The sequence below is a fragment of the Ictidomys tridecemlineatus genome, chromosome 5, assembly GCF_052094955.1.
Source record: "Ictidomys tridecemlineatus isolate mIctTri1 chromosome 5, mIctTri1.hap1, whole genome shotgun sequence".
NCBI classification, from domain to species: Eukaryota; Metazoa; Chordata; class Mammalia; order Rodentia; family Sciuridae; genus Ictidomys; species Ictidomys tridecemlineatus.
Genome location: NC_135481.1, coordinates 55,702,058 through 55,724,854, shown reverse-complemented (window position 1 = coordinate 55,724,854; position 22,797 = coordinate 55,702,058). Strand labels below are relative to the sequence as shown.

The 22,797-nt window shown below is 38.4% G+C and overlaps 1 protein-coding gene and 1 pseudogene across 4 annotated transcripts; both read left to right on the top strand.

The window, feature by feature from the left end:
* The first annotated feature begins 73 nt into the window (after nucleotides 1-73).
* On the top strand, nucleotides 74-21,936 carry LOC101967171 (dehydrogenase/reductase SDR family member 7). Of its 3 annotated transcripts, XM_078050004.1 has the most exons (8): nucleotides 76-285; nucleotides 6,745-6,897; nucleotides 8,889-8,995; nucleotides 9,473-9,712; nucleotides 15,762-15,884; nucleotides 16,896-17,111; nucleotides 19,317-19,383; nucleotides 21,818-21,936. In XM_078050004.1, exons 1-7 carry the CDS (start codon nucleotides 162-164, stop codon nucleotides 19,374-19,376), a joined length of 1,023 nt encoding a protein of 340 aa, XP_077906130.1. In that variant the 5' UTR covers nucleotides 76-161; the 3' UTR covers nucleotides 19,377-19,383; nucleotides 21,818-21,936. The 3 variants fall into 3 exon arrangements, with proteins under 3 accessions (XP_077906131.1, XP_077906130.1, XP_021580409.3); XM_078050005.1 differs by lacking the exon at nucleotides 9,473-9,712 and having other exon boundaries at nucleotides 74-285; XM_021724734.3 differs by lacking the exon at nucleotides 19,317-19,383 and having other exon boundaries at nucleotides 78-285.
* LOC101966884 (eukaryotic translation initiation factor 4B pseudogene) lies at nucleotides 11,342-16,929 on the top strand (annotated as a pseudogene). The gene is made up of 3 exons (XR_013438969.1): nucleotides 11,342-13,681; nucleotides 15,762-15,884; nucleotides 16,896-16,929. The product of XR_013438969.1 is annotated as a eukaryotic translation initiation factor 4B pseudogene (transcript).
* Nucleotides 21,937-22,797: the final 861 nt, after the last annotated feature.

Here is a 22,797-nt window from a genome sequence, read left to right as displayed (position 1 = left end):
TGTGCCCTAGGGCAGGCCAGGGCCACTCCTCTTTCCTGCCTGTTCTCTGGGTGGAGCCAGGAGGTAAAAGCAAAAGGTCATTTAGGGCTCAGATTCTTTAGAGTTGAAGCATTGCTTGGGGACAGGGCAGTCTTCTGCTAGCAGAACTACACTGAAAGGCCATGAGCTGGAGTTTGCTGCTGGCACTGTGTGTACTGCTCCTGCTTGTGGTGAAGCTGCTGTGCTTTCTGTGTGCTGATGGCGACCTGACTCTGATGTGGTCAGAGTGGCTGGGGCGACGACCAGGTGAGGACCTTCCAAGGGCACCAACTCTGAGACTGGGCTAGTGAGCAGTGGAAGTCCATCCAGGTCTCCACTGGCTCCATATTCCTTCTGGGTGACTTCTGATTGCATGGAGCCTCTGAGTCTCAGGGTGGTTCCTTTCCTAGGAAACGTGGTGAGGGAAGTAAGAAGCAAGGGTAAGGAGGCAATCCACTCTTTGGTCCTCTCTCCTGGTCCAAGAAGTCAATGATTTGCTTCCAGCCTAAGAAACCTCTCCAGGGTTGCCAAACCACAGAACACTGGAATTGGAGGATGCCCTCAGGACTCTTATTTCTCAGCTAGGATCCCAGGGATTCCAGTGCAGTGTCAGGGGAGGATACTTTCAGAAACTAGGAGCATCCCCCTGCATTGTAAGAACATCAGTCTCCTAGTAAAGAGTCTTTGTGTGTCTTCCTCAAGTCATTTATCTTCTATTTCTCGCTCTTCTGTAGTTTTAGAATCAAATTTGAGGTAATGAAGTCTTCCACCTGCCTACTCAACCAGGAAAAAAGTGTAACACTACAAAGAGCTGAATTGGCATTGTGCCTGGGGGGAGAGAATTTTTGGCACACTAAGGGACATTCTGCCTACCTTTCTTTTGTCTCTTCCTTGCTTCCAATTTGATGATTCTCTAATTGTGTGTGTGTGTGTGTGTGTGTGTGTGTGTATTCATGAACACAGTGTGTACTAGAGAGGCAGTGTGCTCAGCACTTTACAAGCATAACGTTTGACTTCACAAAACTGGCACAAAGTAGATGTTACTCTTGTTTTCTACATAGAATAATTGATGTTCAGACAAATGAAACGATCTGCCCAAAGCTGGAGTTTCCCTGGACCAAGTTTCCTGTATGTAAATACCTGAAGCATGAGGTGAAGTTGGCTTGGAAGTAAAATAGTAGGTCAGAAGATAGACTTGGAACTGAAATAGCAGAGGATATACTTGGAAGTATATCAGAGGAAATAAAATAGTAAGTCAGAATAAGATGTTTTCTGAAAGGCTTAGGTGTGGAGGTAAAAATTGGTTCTTGGGCACTGGAAAAAAATTCTGACCGTGCAGTGTTTTGTGCCTCTCCAAAGCTCAACCCTATCGGATGAAATCTTATTCTGTGATGTTTAATTTCTCTAGTTTGATTTTCTTGAGTAAATGCATAGGGTGCTACTGCAGCTGGTCTGACTATAGTAAATAGATGGCTATGTTGGTGTTCTCTCTGTGAGTTGTTTGTTTTATGGCCTAGGAAAGGACTACACCTCCAGTCCATCTTTGTTTTTATTTGTAGTTGGACACAATACCTTTATTTATTTAGGGAATCAGGAATCCCCATACAATGCAGTTTTATTAGCTGTAGGACTTTATCTTGATTGATGGCTTCATTTCAACAGGTGGAATATTCCTGCCCATTTATTGTCATTAACTGCCTTGTGGATGTTTATGTTTGGTCTTTAATGCTTTGTGTTCATTTGGACTTGGAGAAAGAAATAAAATTAGTTTCTTTTTTATTACATAATTTTACAAGTCATTTAATTCACCAAACTATGTCTGAAAAGTTAAAATGTTGACAGTATCTGAATGAATACCCAGAAGCTAACAGTTACTTTCTCATATTAAGTAAAAATTAAAAGTTAAGGTCTCTAATACTAACGTTTAAGAAATTCAATTGTGGGCTGAGGATGTGGCTCAAGCTGTAGCACGCTCGCCTGGCATGCGTGCGGCCAGGGTTCCATCCTCAGCACCACATACAAACAAAGATGTTGTGTCCAACGAAAAACTAAAAAAAATAATAAATATTAAAAAAATTCAACTGTTTTACTCTTCCTTGAAAAAAGGTTTTACAAAATTTTTAAAAAAATATTTATTTTTCAGCAGACAACAACATCTTTGTTGGTATGTGGTGCTGAGGATCAAACCCGGGCAGCACGCATGCCAGGCGAGCACGCTACCGCTTGAGCCACATCCCCAGCCCCAAGGATTTTAAATATAATTACAATTATGTAGTTGTATGTTACAAATTTACATATTAATAGTAAGTTACCACTTAATAAAAGGATTTTTAACAGAAATAGTTAAAGTCCTAATAGTTTTAAAATTTTAATTTAAAAGTTTAACCATTCTTATTCTGCATTGACAAAAAGTAAGCTTATATGACTTCTTTTTTTAGTGTCCCTTTAATGTATAGAGTAAATGCAAAAATACATGCAGTATATAAAAATATTGAATATTCATGAAATTATGATGTCATTAGGGGACACTAGAGGGGAAAGATATCTAAGAAGATTCTGGAGGGGTGGAAGAATAAAGAAAAATTTTTTTAAAAATATGGAAATCAACTCAGATACTCCAAAGAGCTAAGACCATAAAGATGAAGAGATCTCCTTGGCTATTCTGTAGATAAAATTTTTCATCTAAAAATTAGACATCACACTCATCTAATATAAAATTTAAAACTATGAAAGGGTATCTAAAAATAAGTAAACTTTGATCTACTCTTGTGCCCCATCCTTCCAATATGCTTCTCTGGAGGCGACCAATAATTTCTGCCTCTTTCGTGTCCTTCTAGAGAATTCGCTGCATTTCCAAGCATGTGAAGGTTAAAAGTAAAATTTTAAGGCAACAACATGGATACTGTTTGATCCAGGAAACTTTACAGCACAAATCCAGAGCATGAAAAGGGACAACAGCAGCACGAACAAAGAGAACTCAGGTTTTAGCTGAGAGAAAACCTCAGTGTGAGTCAGCTGTGAAGTGGCTTTCAGCAAAGCTGAGGCGGGTCTGGGCTACATCTGCAGACATTTAGTGTCTAAAGAAACAACTGCCAACGATGCCTCTGTGCTGGGCACTGGGGATGCAGCAGGAACCTGACATAATCAGGTCATAGAAGAACCTTCTGCAGGACAAGGGAAGTAATGGAGTCAGCTCACCCTGCTCTGCATTGCCCCGACCCCACTGGAATCCTGCATCCTTCTGTGGCCAGCTCCCTTCAGCAGGAGCATTGGACAAGCAATGGGAGCTTGTGCAGGGGGTTTGAGCAGAGCTCAGGACCTGGTGCTGAGGACACATGAGGAAAGCAGCAGAAGTTGAATATGTTTATTTAGCCTTAGAGAAGCCAGAGATGGGAGCCCTCAGGGAGGAGAGAACAGCTGTCTTCAAGCACATGAGGATGGCCCTGTGGAAGAGGCTTGATTTACTCTTTCTGGTGCCAGAAGGCAGGCCTGCTGCCCACTGCTGCCAGTGGGTAGAAGTTAAAGCTGTATCCCGTCAGTGGAAGAAAGAGCCCTTGAATGATTAGACTTGTGTGCAAGTCCCAGATGACGAGCTTCCACAGCCTGGGAGGGAAGGAAGTGGAGACTAGTCAATGGTTTGAGGACAGATTTTCAAACTGGGTTTAGCATTGATTGTAAGTTTCTGTCTAAGAATCTACTTTCAGGAGCTCTTTATGGGGTGGTGGTGGTGGGGTCTTCATATATGCCAGATTCTGTGAAATGTAAATGAAAGTTGGTGCTAAACAAAAAAAGTCTTCTTCAGGGTGGGAGGGTGATGTCAGACCTGAGTGTACTTCGGTGAACTTGAGCCTGGACACTTTGACTATTGGCTTTATGCAATAGTTGTTTTCTTGTGTAAAGATGAAGAAATCTTTATTAGTTCTAGGTCAGTTAGTAAACAATTCCAAAGAAACCATATTCCCCTTAGAGTCCGAGTATTGAAAATACTTGGAAAAATGAATAATCAATAGCTAATAAACGTTTGTCTGAATACACACCGGTCATTCCTGTCAAGTCTTTCTGGCTCAGTTGAGCCTTTCCGCAAATGTACATCACCTAAAAGGAGAGATTTGTAGCCCAGACACAATGCTAGGGCTATTTCCACTCTAGGTTTAGATGTTTAAAGGAGACTCTTTTCCTAAAGACATGTATTTCTGGAATGTTTAAGAAACATATTGGTTTTATCCAAGTATGGTGGCACACAACTGTAATCCCGGTGGCTCAGGAGGCTGAGGCAGGAGGATGGTGAGTTCGAAGCCAGTCCCAGCAAAAGTGAGGTGCTCTGTGAGACCTTGTGTCCAAATAAATTACAAAATAGGGCTGGGGATATTGCTCAGTGGTCAAGTGCCCCTGAGTCCAATTCCTGATCCCTAAAAGAAAAAGAAAGAAGGGAAAAGAAAGAAACATATTAGTTTTAAAATATTGACTATAACTTAGGGCTAGTGGTATAGTTCAGTGGAAGGGCTTACCTAGCATGGGTGAGGCCTGGGTTTAAACCCTAGCACAGCAAAGAAAATTGATCATATTTCAATTTGTGTACCATAAAGAAGAGTTGAAAATACCTAAGCTCATATCCCAGCTGCCAAGGTTCTTTGGTATTGATTAGTTATTCAGTTTTGGAGTCCTTTCTATGTTTCAGTCTCATTGTTAGGCACCGGGGCTTATAAAGAAACAAGATGGGGTCCCAACCTTGATGGAATTTATAATCTAGTTGGGATAAATTAATCTTTGTTAACCTCAGTTTTATTTTTCAAAACAGTGAGATAATAATACTATTTCATAAGGTTCTTGTGAGGGTTTTAATAAGGTAAAGTGAAGCACATAGATGTCATTAAAAATGTTAAGTAATTCAGACTAATAACTCTTTTGCCCTAGGCAGGAGAAATTTAAAGAAATTATTGGGTGGGTAGTCTGTATTTTCTGCTTTAAAGTTCACCTGTTAAAAATTTTTTTGATAACTATAATTAACATTTATTTAGCACTGGTTACATGCAAGATGTTTCTGTGAGTGATTTACATATCTTTCTCAATATCAATAATCCTGTGAGAGAGTTAATTACTAACCACTTTTCTAGTTCTGGACAATTAGGGCACTAAACTCATGGGATATGCTCATAGCTATGTGGTGGAGCTGGAATTTGAACCCTGGCAGTCACCAGAACTGGTACTTAACAAGACTGAATTTAAAAAGTGCTTAATTAAACAGTATACTAGGTTCTTGATTTCAAGTATCCTGATGTAAAATCAGAAATGTAAAATTAAGTAACAACTTTTTTGCTATTTTAAATCTATAATACATACTTCAATAAATAAAGCACAAAGGAAGTAAACCAAAGTGACTCTACAGGTTCAGATAGACAGTGGCTATCATCCCCTGTAGCACAAATAAACTATTCATCAGCTTACTACTGTACCATTTTCACAGTGTTTAATAGAATGTAACTGTGAAGAAAAAAAAAACAATCTTGGGTGAACTACTAGATTCTGCTCAGATATTTCATTCTGTTTTTGCAAGGGAAGATTTCAAGTAAGACAAGATGTAGTAGAAATATAACAAAGTTTATTGGAATAGGAAAAGATAGTTTATTAGAAGAGAAAGAAGGTAAAAAGCATAAGAGAAAGGGGGTGGGGAGAGAGAGGCCTATGTAGTGGGTCATCTCTAGAGGGGAATGACAGCTCGCTTCTTGGTGTCCCAGCTTTAAGAGGTATTATTGCATAGATCTCATTCATGTATCTAAGTGGATGCAACAAGTATGAAAACTTATAATTACAACAAGACTAAATAATATACAAGGACCCAAAGACAATTATTTATGTTGGTGTGTGTGGATTGGTTTTGTCTGGAAATTGTTTTTAGAGATTTTATGGTAGTTTTAGACCAGGGAAATCTGTCCTTACATATCAAAGGAGGAGCCTTGGGTAGTAACTTCTCTCCCCTGAGAATAATATGCTGTTTGGGCTATTATCTTATGTCAGAAGAGTGCCAGGATGACTTTCTGTAAGTTGCTCCTTTGAAATACATATTGAGGGATAGTGCATAGGCTCAGGCTATGGAAATAACCCTTCACTTTCTATGTTCCCACCGCTCATGTTCACTGTGCTTTGCCACTATTACAAAAGGACATTAGCTGGCAGAAATCCAATATGATTGGCAAATGCAGAAAATATTACTTTAAACATGCAGGATGATTACATCTTATAGAACTGCACTTGGAATATTGGCATTCCTTATCAATAACATAATTTCAAAAAATTGAAAGAGCTGAACTGAAAACAGACTGGAAACCTTAGGGATCACCTCATCTGAGCCCACCATGAATGTTGAAAGTGAGTCTGGGCAATGACTTTCTGTTCATTTAGCTTTACTATTCTTTATCACACATGTGGATAATATAACCTTGGAATAAATTATGGAATTACATGTTTACCTGAAAGTAAAGTTGGAAAAATTCACCAAGATACTGAAATGCATAAACTAAGATAAGTTATTAATGTGATGTGTTTTCATGCCTTTGAAATATTAGATATCAAGAATTTTCTTAGAAAATTTAAATATTTAAGCTCCATGTTTATTAGGTCTTAATATTTTAGTGGTATTGTTTAAAGTTTATTTTTTTTCCAGTCTTTGATATTGGGTATAATCCGTCACTTATTTTCTGCCTTCCAACCCTGTTCCTTCCTCAATAGAACAGGAGCTGACGGGACTGGTGGTGTGGGTGACTGGAGCATCCAGTGGGATTGGCGAGGAGCTGGCTTACCAGCTGTCTAAACTGGGAGTTTCTCTTGTGCTGTCAGCCAGAAGAGTGCATGAGCTGGAGAGGGTGAAAAGAAAATGCCTAGGTGAGTGAACCTAAAACAGCAGCTGTGCTTCCTAGACATGAGGCACACTGCAAACTCAAGTGCAGCCTGGGAATTGCAGAGATGGGCTTCTCCTGCCAGTGCACCCTGGCTCCAATGCTCCAAGTGCTGGCCCCTGGCCCTTTTCTCCTGTCGCATCTTAGTTGGCTTCCCTTCACCTTTCCTGCCTCATTTTGTCAGCTTTCTACTCTTTTTTGCCCTGACTCTTGACTTAGGAAGTGACTGTCTATTCTGTCCAGTGCTGGTGACTTTTTAGTGACAATGTGACTTATATTTTGTCTTCCGGAAAGAACAGTTTCTTTCTTTCTTTCTTTCTTTCTTTCTTTCTTTCTTTCTTTCTTTCTTTCTTTCTTTCTTTCTTTCTTTCTTTCCTTCCTTCCTTCCTTCCTTCCTTCCTTCCTTCCTTCCTTCCTTCCTTCCTTCCTTCCTTCCTTCCTTCCTTCCTTCCTTCCTTCCTTCCTTTCTTTCTTTCTTTCTTTCTTTCTTTCTTTCTTTCTTTTGTAATAACAGTTTGTTTCTTACCCATGACATTCATGTATGTAACCACTGAAAGTGGGTAGGATGGATCCTTACTCATTCTGCTAAAATATTAGATATTATTGCCACAAGGAAGCATGTAATATTCTAGTGTGTGTGTGCATATTGTATATACATATATATATATAAGTTTCTTATCCATTCATCTACTGAAGGGCACCTAGGTTGGTTTTGAAGTTTAGCTATTGTGAATTGTGCTGCAATAAGCATTGATGTGGCTGTGTCCCTGTAGTATGCTCTATTTAAGTCCTTTGGGTATAGACTGAGGAATGGGATAGCTGGGTCAAATGGTAGTTCCATTCCCAGTTTTCCAAGCAATTTCCACACTGCTTTCCAGATTGACTATATGAATTTGCAGTTCCACCAGCAATGTATGAATGTGCCTTTTTCCCCACATCCTCTGATAAACCCAGCCTAATTCCCTCTTAAGATTGAGAGCCATTTCATCACAAAGGCACGAAAAGTTAATTTCGGCTTTATTATAAATTACTGCGATTTCTAAACTTGCTTGGAATGGCTACTCATGCCTTGAACTCATTCATGCCTGGATTTCCCTGACTAGATAACAACCCTCTCTGAAACCTTAGCGGAGCCTCAAAAATTCTGGTGTTGGGATCTAAATTACTCCCTAACTTGAAGTTTTGAACCATTTAGATCATTAACCTCCTATCTGCCTTTTTATTATGCTTGTCAAAATCCTGTTATCTGTAAGTTTTCAAGACACCCCCCTTTTGCAACTTTTTGTGCTATAAAACCATACTTCAAGAGAGTTGGGGTACTGTCCTCTAACCCAAGGATTTTGGGAGAGACAGTCCCAGCTAGTTGGAATTACACCTTGCTTTAATTTGATTTAAAATTGGAGTCGGTGATCTTTGTGTCATGGTTTAACATAAGCCACCTGAGAAAGTAAAGTCTAGAATAATTAGTGAAGAACAAAAGACAATGTCAGAGTTAGTTCTAAAGGGATGGAGCACCTGATAGGTCCACTCCACACAGGAGCTAGTGCTATACAATTAGAAAATGGCCCCTGTGGTTTATTTAAGGGGGCACATTAAAGGCAAGGATAAAGTTTTGGGGGAGGAATATTGCTTTGTGATTTCTTGAAGTCAGCAGGCTGATTGACATCTTGGCAGGTCACACCCATATCAGAGGAGCTGTGCTTCTACAGCACGTCACCCCATCTCTGGTGCTGCATGGGACCTTTGACAGAGCTGAATAAGGCTCACAATGTGTCTGGGCAGTCAGCCAGAGGAAATGTCTACTGGAAATTCCCAGACACCAAATTCTCCTATTCATTAGGCTTCCATCTTCAATGTGGTCTACACGCAGCACACAGATGGTTCTTGCCACCAGGGTGTGTGCTAAACTGAGAGTAGCAAGGAGCATAGTGGATCTATGTCATGCTGTCCCCACTAATTTTAAATGTCTCTATTTAGACAATGGAAATTTAAAAGAAAAAGATATATTCATTTTGCCCTTTGACCTGGCTAACATAAGTTCCCATGAGGTGGCAACTAAAGCTGTTCTCCAGGAGTTTGGTAGGGTAAGTAGCAATTTATATTCACAAAGCATTAACAACATTGCTCTGTCTGGCTTTGAAATAACCAGAAAGGAAGGATATTTCCATCTATGGTGCTTTCATTGTAAGAACTTTAGGCACATGAGGTGAGATCAGGCCTATGAGTTGGGCTAATTAATCATTGAGTCTATGTCTTTAGGTAATTAATAATTTTTACATCATACCAATTACTAATTGCTCCCTGTAGACAGAAAGAAGGTGCTATTATAATTTTTTTGACATTTATTATTTTCTATAAAAATTTACATAAAATGGGAGTACCATAGTTGCATTGTGATTATTTTATTATGATTTTGTTTTGTTTTTACTACTAAATTCTATAAATATAAAATTGTTTCATTGGTTTTTCATGTTAATGACATAAGCAACCATGATAAGGAATTCTTTCAATCCATCCATAGGATAACCTTAAGCATCTCTTTTCTGGTTTTATCTTATTAGATTGATGTTCTGGTCAACAATGCTGGAAAAGCACACTCTTCTTTGATTGTTAATACCAAGATGGATTTCTTCAAGGAGCTAATTGAGCTTAACTACTTAGGAACAGTGTCTTTGACAAAATGTGTTCTTCCTCACATGATTGAGAGGAAACAAGGAAAGATAGTTATTGTGAATAGCCTGGTGAGCTTTGTACCTATACCAATAGCCAGTGGATATTGTGCCAGCAAGCAAGCTCTTCTGGTAAGCCTGCTAAAACTCAACTTTGATAAAAACTGACCCAAATGAGGAATATGACTATCCATGGATTTAGGCAATAATGTGGGGAAACAGAAATAGGAGAACTTTGGTAAAAGATATCCCCAGTACATGATTAAAAAAAATAAAAATAAAAGACTTGAATCACAGGTGCTACAAACTGTCCAACAAGTATATATTGAACACTGATACTGTGCCATACATTGAAGCAGATCCTGGGAATATTAAAATGATTTTGCTCTTATAAAGCATATATAATCTAGTCAGCATGTCACCCTTCACCTTATCCCTATTTCTACCTCATCCTCATGGTAGACTGTGAGTCCTCTGCTCCATTCTTCTACACAGATTTCAGGATGTGCTTTTTTCTCCCATTACTGTGACTTCTTTTCCTTTCCCTTTTTACTTGCTTTCATGAAAGTGAAAAAAGATACTGCCAGCTGGTTGCTTAGTCCTGGGCTTCATATCCCTACTGGGAAAAATCCAGATTCTGTCCACATGGGTTCTATTGAAAAAAGAAATCTTAACAAAGGCCAAGGCCAGGAAAAGAGCTTGACTTGAGTTTCCTAACTAATGAGGTGTAAGTGTGGATATTAAAGAACATAGAAGGCAAATCGGAGAATGATTAAAGCAGACCCAGAATATAAAAGTAATACTGTTGAAGGTCAGTTTGAATCCAATGTTTCACTGTTGGAATAATAAAAGGCAATAGCTGCATGGTCACCTCACTCTCATGAGAACATGAGACTTTGGTTCATTAGGACATTTGTCTTTTCATTAGAGATCAGAAATTTTCAGTGAGTGATGATATGGAATGCAGTACTTATGATTTTCTCCTGTTCAGCAATGGGCCGTCAATCATCTCTTACAGAGAAACTTGGGCAAACCTCAGGTGGGCAGATGTGGCCAGTGCCAGTAGTCTCATAAGATGTGCAGGATGCTCCCAGTAAATCACAGATGAACTGTCCGGCCTGCCTCCAAGACTCTCTGTTAATTACTAGATTTGATCTTCTGATATGATGTGGTAGATTGAGACTCTGGTTAGTATTACCACTAGTTGAACACTACTTTCTTTGTGAAGAGCTCAATTTCTTCTAAGATTTCCAGCAGGTCATGAAGTGAACATGTTTCACTGAAAAGTTTACATGTTATAGTAGATGGTATTTCCAACAAGAGGTTTGTACCATCTTAAGAGACACGTCTCAGTGTTTGATGAGTGGCTGGCTTGATGTCGTTTCTGCTTTTACTATTGAGAGGCAGAATTTAAAGGTTTGAGAGCTCTTTATTTATTTACAAAGCATTCATTTCTCACAGGCCCTGTGTCAGTCTCAGATGGCAGGAACCCTCTGAATGCTCATGAGGCCCAGGATTAATCATGCATCTCATAGTTTGTTAGGGGTTAGCATTTAAGAACTGGTAACTGAATAATGATATTGGATCATATGTGAGTGTACCATGGTTAACAATAGTTAACCTGGCTTTATAACAATGTAGTCGTTGAAAACTCCTAATTTATCAACAGAGATGAAGAGAAACAGATTTCTGTTGATTCCCTGTTGGTTTAGAAATGACCAGTTTGTTTCTACAAATGTCATTCAGTAGATGATCATATTACAATTTTAAGTGGCTAGGTACATGTTTGCTGAAACTAAATCATCCTGTTAAGGTAGTAATATCAATTGGAAGATTGGATTCTTTCTCCATGATGAATTTCTGTGCAGCATTGATCCCCCCGTACTCCCTATTGCCCCAAACACTGGTACTTTAGATGACTCTAGGGAATAAAGAGAAAGCTCACGCCTTTGCATTCTCTCTCCCTCTCCCAACATGGCGGCCTCAGCAAAAAAGAAGAAGAAGAAGGGGAAGACTATCTCCCTAACAGACTTTCTGGCTGAGGATGGGGGGACTGGTGGAGGAAGCACCTATGTCCCCAAACCAGTCAGCTGGGCTGATGAAACAGACGACCTGGAAGGAGATGTTTCAACCACTTGGCACAGTCATGATGATGATGTGTACAGGGCACCTCCAATTGACCGTTCCATCCTTCCCACTGCTCCACGGGCTGCTCGGGAACCCAATATTGACCGGAGCCGTCTTCCCAAATCGCCACCCTACACTGCTCTTCTAGGGAACCTGCCCTATGATGTGACAGAAGACTCCATTAAGGAATTCTTCAGAGGATTAAATATCAGTGCAGTGCGTTTACCACGTGAACCCAGCAATCCAGAGAGGTTGAAAGGTTTTGGCTATGCTGAGTTTGAGGACCTGGATTCCCTGCTCAGTGCCCTGAGTCTCAATGAAGAGTCTCTAGGTAACAGGAGAATTCGAGTGGATGTTGCTGATCAAGCACAGGATAGAGATAGGGATGATCGTTCTTCTGGCTGAGACAGAAATCGGGATTCTGACAAAACAGACACCGACTGGAGAGCCCGACCTGCCACAGACAGCTTTGACGACTCTCCGCCTAGAAGAGGTGATGACCGCTTTGGTGACAAGTATCGAGATCGCTATGATTCCGACCGATATCGGGATGGGTATCGAGATGGCTATCGTGATGGCCCACTCCGGGATCGCTATGACGACCGAGGCAGTAGAGATTATGACAGAGGCTATGATTCCAGGATAGGCAGTGGCAGAAGAGCATTTGGTCGTGGGTACCGAAGGGATGATGACCACAGAGGAGGTGGGGACCGTTATGAAGACCGATATGACCGACGAGACGATGGGTCGTGGAGAACCAGAGATGATCACTCTCGGGATGATTATAGGCGTGATGATAGAGGTCCCCCCACAAAGACCTAAACTGAATCTAAAGCCTCAGAGTACTCCTAAGGAAGATGATTCCTCTGCTAGCACCTCCCAGTCCAGTCGAGCAGCCTCCATCTTTGGAGGGGCAAAACCTGTTGACACAGCTGCTAGAGAAAGAGAAGTAGAAGAACGGCTACAGAAGGAGCAGGAGAAATTGCAGCGCCAGTTGGATAAGCCAAAACTAGAACGGCGGCCTAGGGAGAGACACCCAAGCTGGCGAAGTGAAGAAACTCAGGAATGGGAACGGTCAAGGACAGAAAGTGAGTCATCACAGACTGGAACCTCAGCCACATCTGGCAGAAATGCACGAAGGAGAGAGAGTGAGAAGTCTCTAGAAAATGAAACACTCAATAAGGAGGAAGACTGTCACTCTCCAACTTCTAAGCCTCCCAAACCTGATCAGCCTCTAAAGGTAATGCCAGCCCCTCCACCAAAGGAGAATGCGTGGGTGAAGCGAAGTTCTAACCCTCTTGCTCGATCTCAGAGCTCAGACACAGAGCAACAATCCCCCACAAGTGGTGGGGGGAAAGTAGCTCCAGCTCAGCCATCTGAGGAAGGACCCACAAGGAAAGATGATAATAAAATAAATGGAATGAGTGTCCCAAAAGGCCAAACTGGGAACTCCAGCCGTGGTCCAGGAGATGGAGGGAACAAAGATCACTGGAAGGAGTCAGATAGGAAAGAGGGCAAAAAGGATCAAGACTCCAGATCTGCACCTGAGCCAAAGAAACCTGAGGAAAATCCAGCCTCTAATTTCAATTCTGCAAGCAAGTATGCCGCTCTCTCTGTGGATGGTGAAGATGAAAATGAGGGAGAAGACTACACTGAGTAGACCTCTGCGTGCTGTGCTTTCTCCTAGTCTCTCCACCCTGGAACATTCAAGAGCAAATCAAACCTCTATCCAGATAAGACAAATAAAACTCACCATCTCCTGGAGACCTTTCTTAACTTTTTTTTTAAAAAATGAAATGAAATTCTTTTGCATGCTGCTGCAGCCTTTAAAGTATTGAAGTTACCGGAGAATCGCCAATGTAGCCAGAGAGACAGAGACTACAGCTTTTTAATGGAAAAGTTGTGGTGTGTTCTTACAATACCATGCAGTTGCCTGTGTGATTAGTGCCTAGGGGCCTCCATTTAGGAGAAATGGTAATGACAGTGGTAAAATGTCTGGATTGGTTGGGCAGTAGGGGAGGTAGAGGTATAAGGAAGAGTGAGATTTCTACCTTTTAATTCTTATTCTATTGTGACATATGTGAATTCTCAAACATTATCTGAATAAATTTTCCATCCTTGGAAAGGTAGATTTAGTCTCAAATTGTTTTAGTCTCCAGGAGGCTGCCAGCCCTTCTTCTTAATTTAATTCTGAGTTACTGGGGCCAGCCTAGGGGGAATTCCTTTATTTTTTTACCCCCCAGGGGGGGTAGTTGGGAGTGAGTCTACAGGCCACTAAAGAAGAGGACTGCTTGGGGACCAAAATAAATGGGGAAATCGTGGTTTGAAAAGCTTTTGGGAGGTGATGGATTAGTTTGCACTGGGTAGTAGGTGTGACCTCCAGTAAACACTTTATTTCCTGGAGCAGGAAGCACTTAGGGTCATGGGAATTCCCAGTCTTTTGTGTGTCCTGGTTTTGCCCTTTCTAAACCGCTATCCTTTTTTAAAGCTCAAATACATCCACATTCTGTTGAAACCTTGAAGCTTTAAAAAAAAAAAAAAAATCAGACTCTTGTCATCTCATGTTCTTCATACTACTTTCACCTCCCAAAAAGCAATCCATTTAATTCACGGATCTGCTCTCTTAGGCATTTTACATCTTAGCCACTGGAAGCTGTGACCTGAGGAATCACTGCTTTTCTCAAACAAATCAGCTCCTTGATGTCTTGATTCTCATTCCTTCCCTCCATCCATGCCTGCTCCTGCTGCTTTGACCCCTCTTACAGATCAGACTAGTCTAGAATTGATGGTCTTGGGTGGTGAATAAGGATGGGTAAACAGAGACAGTTAAATTGGAAGACTTTCTTAAGACTTTGGGGAGTTTTTACAAGTTTTCTTCTCTCCACTGAAATTCCACACCAGTGCTTGGATTTATAATGTGGCCTAGACCAATGTGTGGTTATTTTGCTTTTCGGAGTTTGTTTTTTTATCTTCCTAAGAGAGAATAAATGATAATGGAAAGAACTATTTAACAAGGTCCTGGTTTCTCTCTTAACAGTAGCTTGATTTGTCTGCTTTTATGTGCACCTTTGTAGGGGTCAACTAGGTAGATGGATTCTTCCCCCTCATGGGCAGTGTTGGTACATGCAGACAGATGACACCTTGGTCTCTTGTTTGCAAGCCCTTCTGCCTTCAATCTTAGTCTAAAGCCTGGCCAGCCTGCAGAATATTGGTCTGTGTGCTGCAGCAGTGGGCATAAGGAACCATTTACCCAGAGGGCAAAAGGCATGTCCAGGGAATTAACCTGAAGTAATTGACAGGGTCAGCTAGTAACTAGAAGTGGGCTTTTAGAGAGAACCAAGATCAAACAGGTTTTTTAAACCATTGGTTGCAGATAATGGAAAGGTAGAGTTTGCCTTCTTCGTGTCTACTCCCAGATAGTTATATCCAAAAAAGTGCTGTTTTGTCCCACTCCCCTACCCTACCTAGCCCCTGTTAAAATAGAAACAGGGGTTGACTTTTGTCCCACCCTGAATACATGTAAAATTTGTACAAAAATATCTTCTATGAAAATGATTTGTAATCTGTAGACTTGCTACCTGGAAGATGTGTTGAGATGTAAAATCCCATCCTTTGGGTTGTGGGTTTTTTGTTTTCTCCAAATAAATCTGATCTTTAAAGTTCAAAAAAAAAAAAAAAAGAGAAAGCTCACTCTGGAGAACATGCACTTGTTTTGGAGCAGGGAGATGAGGATTACTATGAGGAGGGTGTATCAGAACCTACTGGGTTAGTTTCTTGCTAACTATAAAAAACATTGATGGCAAGAGCCACTATTACCAGGGTAGCAAACTGCTAATACCGAGCAAAAATTAAGAATGTCTTTCCTGGATCAACCCTGGACTCACAGTGAAAAATGCCTAACAAGTTTGCATGATTACACTACTTGTCCTTTACTCAGGCATTTCAAAGCATATTTTGAGAAATCATGAGATATAAGATTATAATTAATATTATTTGCTTTTTGATTATCTTGTCATTTTTTTTCTTTTTTTCTTTTTCCCTTTGTGTCTATTAGGGTTTCATACATAGCCTCCAAATTGAACTTACCAAACATCCAGGCATAATAGTTTCTAACATTTGTCCAGGACCTGTCCATTCAAATATTAGAAATAATTTGCTAACTGAAGAAGTCACAAAGGTAAAAATTTCTAGTAGTTTAATAATTTTAATGATTTACTAGTTATATGCTGGTGTTATATTATTATTCTTTAGTATTTTTATGTCAGAAACATTTTTCTTTGGTGGTTCCTGGGATTAGAACCCAGGACCTTGAGACTCTGGTTAGTATAGTTGGTAGATGCAAGACAAGCATTCTGCCAACTGAGCTGTATCCCCAGCTCATCAGAAACTTTTTTATGGCCCCAAACTTAACTGGCATGATGAAAATTGTTAGTTAGCTGGAATTGTTAAAGATAGCATTAGTATCAGTTTCAGTAAGGCTAATGAAATTGCTAAGATAACATTTATAAGTAGGCTGCCATTGTTTGTTTGCTATTATGTAATAGGATTTTTAAAAACCTGTTTAGAAACACCATTTATCTTCTTTAATTTCATCTACATGGCATCAATTTTTTTCCACATTAGTTGTACATAATTTTGGGATTTGTTACCCGTTCATACATGCACACAATATAATAATGTAATTTGACTAGTATTAATCCCTAGCATTTCCCCTCATGGTCTAAATTTTTATGTGATTTCATTTGATATATATATATATATATATATCACAATAAGTTTATTTTTATTACTAAGGTGATAATTATATCATCCCTCTAAGATTAAGTAATTTTAATTAAAAGAGAAGAAACTTATCTTTTAACCAGCCCATATACTCTTATCTGATAAAACATATGATTCCTATTAATATTTTTGAAATATTACAAAAATAGGACAGGATGTGGCTCAGTGAATGAGTTAGCATGCAAAAGACCACAAGTTTGATGCCCAGCATCAAATAAAACTTAAATATGAAGTATTGCAAAAGTTTAAAATTACTATTAGAGTCTATGGGGACTTCTAAGGGAAATGAGACCTCACTAAAGGATAAACACAAACTTGTTGTTCTCTTGTTTTTTCTAACTTAAATATTTTATGAAATAGCTTGGGAAACTATCCAGCATTCACTTAATTTTAATTTTTTTCTTAGACTGTCAACTATAATAAGACTCAGGATCGCGAAATGGCTACTAGTCGTTGTGTACGGCTGATGTTAGTTGCCATGGCTAACAATTTGAAAGAAGTTTGGATTGGAGAACAACCTTACTTGTCGGTGCCATATTTGTGGCAATATATGCCAACGTTGGCCTGGTGGATAATCTGCAAGTTCTGGGAGAAAAGGATTGAACTCTTTAAGAGTGATGTGGTAAGAGCAACTTAAATATTTCTTAATAATATGTACCTAATTTATAGAAAAGTATGAAATCCTACAGTGAATAAAACTTTCTTGCTACCTTTCCACCTATTTCATGATATTAACATGAAGTGTATAAAGAAGTACTTGAATTGGAGACTATCGCATTAAGTGAAGTAAGCCAATTCCCCAAACCCCAAGGCCAAATGTTCTCTTTGATAGGCGGATGCTGACTCACAATAGGGGTGGGGCGTGGAGGGGAGGGGAAATGGGAATGGGAGATAGTAGAATGAATCAGACATAACTTTCCCTTGTTTATGTATAAATACACGACCAGTAGCTCCACATACTCCTTAAATATATGATGCATCAAAATACATTTTACATTCATATATAACTAAAAAGAACAAACAAAAAAATTTAAAAAGTATTCTATCCCCAAACATATCTGAATGTTTACTGTAAATTTTGGCTAGTCTTAGATAAATGACTTTTGTACCATTTGGTAAAATCAAACCAAAGTTTGCCATTTTTTCTTCTACACTTACTGTTTGATCAATATATGTGGCCAAGTGCTTTTTCCCCCACTGACTTTCCCCAGCAAGTTCTACCCATTCTACCAGTTTCTCAGGTCAGGGGTCACCTTCTTTTTTAAAAAAAAATATATATTTTTTTAGTTGTAGTTGGACACAATACCTTTTATTTGTTTATTTTTATGAGATGCTGAGGATCGAACCCAGGGCCTTGCATGTGTTAGGTGAGTGCTCTACCATTGAGCCACAACCCCAGCCCAGGGGTCACCTTCTTGAAGTGATCCCTTGCCCTTCCCTCCCACCTCTCTTCAGGACTAGGTGCACCCTAGGCCCTGTGTTCTCTTCTGTCAAAGCACTGATTGCACTAGACAGGTCCATGCACACTATGTTGGCCATGCTCCTTTTACCTAGTTACTGGAGTACTCTGCACATCTAACATGTGCCTATGGCCACATCGTTGGAAAAAGCTGATTACTCTCTTTAGACCTCTTTGCTATAGCAATTTGTGGAGTGATTCAGTAACTGATTGATACAATTTTGACCATCAGAAGAGTTTAATGTATCATTTGAACAGCAAATGTAAGGAGTCAATCTCAAAATTAAAGATTATAATTGTGCAAAGAAAGGTAAATGTTTTAGATGTATTTTATTGTTTGTTATTTCTTTTTGATATTTTGTTATTACCTTGATTTAGAACTCAGTGAATACAGATTGACATAAAAAAGCAGAATTATCAAGTAGGATCATACTCTATATGTCACTATATAATCTGCCACTATTTCAAGCAATCCACTGAAACACCTAATCCACTTGTTACACATTTAATTTGTTCCAACGTTTTGCAGGCCATAAAAATGAATTACTGGGGAAAACACCAAAATTTGACAAAATGCTTAGGGATTGTTATAAAATAGTTTCATAATGCACAAAAATTCTAGAGTTTAAAAAGTCATTAAAGGAGTTTTTCACTGTCTACTGCTTTGTAACAGGGTGCAATTTGGTCAGGGCCAAATAACTTAAAACTGTTTTGGCAGTGCTGGGGCTCAGTAGTACAGGATGGTTCCCTGGTAGAGCTTGATCAAAATTATACCTGAGATTTCAATTTGGAGCACAGTTGATCTAACAACATTGAGCCCAGCTATAGATAAGAGTTGGGAGGGAAAGGCCACCTTTCCAGAGAGGAAGCATAACATCCTGTCTAGAGCACAGAGCCTAGTGCTGGACTACCTGGATTCAAATCCCAGCTCTACCCATCCTTGACCCTTGACCTCAGCAAGTCACTTCTCCATAGCTCAATCTCTCCATATGGGCAATGGAGATTAGTGATTAGTACCTAGTCACAATATTGTTATGGAGATTAAACAAGTTATTATACAGAACACTCTCAAATATAGTCTGGATTGTTATAAATGTTAGCTGTTGTGATTTTCTATTCTTTTCAATTCTGATTTTTTACCATAAGATATTCCTCTCTAAGTATCAATGAATTTTTAAAATTATAACTGAAAAGTTAAAATTTTACTTATGGAAAATGTATAATGTGATGATTTGATATATGTATATACTGTAAAAAAACTACCACAATTACGCTAACACATCTATCTCCTCCCATAGTTTTTTATCAGCATAATGAGAACAATTAAGACCTACTTTTTTTTTTAATCACATTTCACATATATTACAGGTGCAGTGGCACACACTTGTTATCCCAGCAAATTGGGAGGCTGATACAGGAGGATCATAAGTTCAAGGTCAGCTTGGGCTACTTAGAGAGATCCTCTCTTGAAATAAAAATAAAAAGGTCTGGGGATGTAGGTCAGTGGTAAAGTGTCTTTTGGTTCAATCCCCAGCACAAAACAAACAGACAAACAAACAAACAAATAAAATATACAGTACAGTATTGTTAACTGTAGTTGCTATGCTGTATATCAGGTTAAAATTTTCAAGTTATACAAGTTATTCTCTTTTAAGTGAGAGTTTGCATACTTTGATCACTATCTTCCTGTTACCTTCATCTTGCAGTCCCTGATGATCTCAGTTTTAATCCCCTGTCCTCACCACCCTGCCTTCAATTGTGACTTTTTTCATACCAAATATACATGAGATTATACAGTGTTTTTTTTGTATCTTGATTAATTCACTTAGCATAATGTCCTCCACTTCATCTTTGTTGTCAGAAATGAGAGGATTTACTTTTTAATGGCTGAACAAAATTCCATTGTATATGTATGTATGCATGTTGTGTATACATATTGTATATGCATATAGGTACACATACATGTGTATATATGTATAAGGATATGAACATATACTCCAAAAATGAAAGTCCACAACTGGGGGGTGACTGTATCTGTTTGGTTCCCTCACTATAGGCTGAACATATAAGGCTATCCAGTCATGGACTTTCAGTGAGATAAAAACTGTGAGCTAGAAAACTAATTTTTCTTTCTATTGTAACTAGCTTCAGTTATTTTCTTATAACATGAGAAAGTGAACTAATACATACTGAGAAGTGGAATTTTTGAAATCTATTTTTATTTTTTGAGGAATGCTTACTCTGTTTTTCATAATCCCTGTGCCACCTTACATTATTAATGTTTTCAATAATAGGGCATAGGAAGAATATATTATAGAAGTGAATTTTTGTTTACAGAATAGCGACCTTCAAAATATAAATATCACTCTATAAATCCAGCATCTGATCACATCTAGTCTTTTCTAAAAGATATATTTTTGTTTCTTTATCCATCTTGACTATACTGCTTATCACAGGGTCTTATTCATTAATCATTTTTTCAAAATAGAAAACTGGACATTCTCTCATTTCCCAACATCATTTCCTGGACAAAAGACCTCATTCTTTACCCCAAACCACAGAACAAAACTACACTGATTTTGTGTTATCATAATCATTATTTTTTTGTTCTTAGTGCAAATTTGTGGAAGAGATAGATGTATGTAAGTCACATCTTATGAATGATCAAGTTGCCTTGTTTAATTCTTTAAACAATATATTAAAAGTTCATAAATAATTTTAGAGTTATCTCTGAAACATTTTTATTGTGAATACTCTGTCCTATTCTTTGTATTTATTAGGGCAAGTAAGTGTAGGTATGATATGCCAATCTAGAAAAGTATTATTAAGATAATTTGGTTTTAAGAAATGGCAAGAGCACATATTAGCCAACGGCATTTATGCTAGGTAGAGGAACTAATGATGTTAAGCATATTAGAGAGATTTATATGTAGATATGAAATTTTGGCTATGACTTTAAATTCAAATTAAAGCACTTGCCCAAGGCTTCTAAAGATTCTTTTTAAAATTTTTATGAATTCTTTTTAGTTAAATATAGCATTAGAATTCATTTTGATATAAGTATAGAATAATTTGCTCTAATTCTGTCCCTAGTACTCCCTTTTTGCTCCCCTCATCCATCCCCCTGTTCCCTTCCCTGTATTGATCTTTCTGCTATTTACTTATAGTTTTAAATAGTATCTTGTGGATATACATAATTGTGAGATTCACTGTGCTATATTCATATGTGTATATATGACAGTTAGGTCAGATTCATTCCATATTCTTCCCTTATCTGGTTGCTCCTCCATCTTCCTCTACTCCACTGATCTTTCTTCTATCTTTTCTCCTTATTTTGGACTAGATTCTGTATATCAAGGAAACATTTGACCTTTGACTTTATTGGTCTGACTTATTTCACTATAGTCTTCCAGTTCCATCCATTTACCAGCAAATGCCATATTTCACGCATATTTATGCCTGAATAATACTCAATTGTGTAAAACACCAAATTTCTCTTCTCTATCCATTCAACTGTTGACAGGCACTTAGCTTGGTTCCACAGCTTGGCTATTGTAAATTGTGCTTCTATAAACATTGATGTGACTGCATCCCTGTATTATGCTGATTTTAGATCTTTTGGATACCTGCAAAGAGAAGAACTAATTGTCAAAACTGGGACAAATGCTGGGTGGTAGCTCAGTGGCAGAATATTTGCCTAGTATACAAAAGGTCCCAGACTCCAACTCAGGAGTAGAAAACATACACACTCAATAGAAAACATACACACCTCCACACACAAACGCACACAAAAAACATACATTCACACACACAAAACCCCGGAAGAGGGACTGATTCAACTGATTCATATTATTGTCATTTTTTTGCAGGATGTCTTGAAGAAAAAAATATAAATGAAAGGAGTGCTTGCAGTTTGAAGGATAGTAGAAAGCAAAGTGGAATACAAAAAAACAGCATTTTATGCTAAGAATAAAAATTGAAGGCTAAATGTTGATTTTACTTTTTTTTATTGTTGGTAGTTCAAAACATTACACAGTTCTTAATATATCATATTTGATTTTACTTTTTGATGCAACTTTTCTTTCATCATACAATGAATAAAAAATAAAAGACTTCCATGAATCTTGCAAAATAGTACTAACACACAATACATACTTGAATAAAAGAACATCTAAAAATACTTACGCATATATGCTTAAAATCTGGATTATCAGAAATCTAACCGAAGAATTATAGTAATTTAATTAATATAATTTAACAAATATCTTAGTCTATTTGTGCTTCTGTAATAAATACATAATTTATAAACAATAAAACTTGTTTCTCATAGTTCTGGAGGCTGGGAAATCTAGGATCAAGTTACTAGCAGAATTGTTGTCTGGAGAGGGCTGATGTCCATCCAAGATGGTGCCTAGTTACTATATCCTGCAGAGGGGACATAGAAGTGTGGGAAAGGCCAGAGAAGCAGGTACCTTCATCAAGGCTTTTTATGTGGGCACCTATTCACTGTCATGACTCTGTCATCTAAAACCCATGTTCTTACTACTATGGCATTGGCGATTAACTTTCAACACGAATGCTGGGTGAAACAAAAACATCCAAAGCATAGCAATAATTGTAAGGACTAATTCACATGAAGCAAAGTGCTGGGTAATGGGCAGATATAAAGAAGTATTTTGAATGATTCTACCTCCAAAATGCTTTACCTTTTTTAGTAGTGTGGACAGGTACAAATGACTTATTTGAAGAAGTAAACAGGACTCAGAGCAGCCATGATTCATTAAACACCTGTAATATGCTGTTTGCTATAGTGGGGTGCTCAGTATTAGTTAATTCATTTATTCCTCAT

What these genes read in the sequence shown, in the direction of transcription:
- LOC101967171 (XM_078050004.1), top strand. Translation starts at nt 162, where the DNA reads ATGAGCTGGAGTTTGCTGCTGGCACTGTGTGTACTGCTCCTGCTTGTG. An exon ending in GGTGAAAAGAAAATGCCTAG is followed by an intron (nt 6,898 to 8,888) that starts GTGAGTGAACCT and finishes GTCTCTATTTAG; the next exon opens with ACAATGGAAATTTAAAAGAA. An exon ending in TAACTGAAGAAGTCACAAAG is followed by an intron (nt 15,885 to 16,895) that starts GTAAAAATTTCT and finishes TTTTTTTCTTAG; the next exon opens with ACTGTCAACTATAATAAGAC.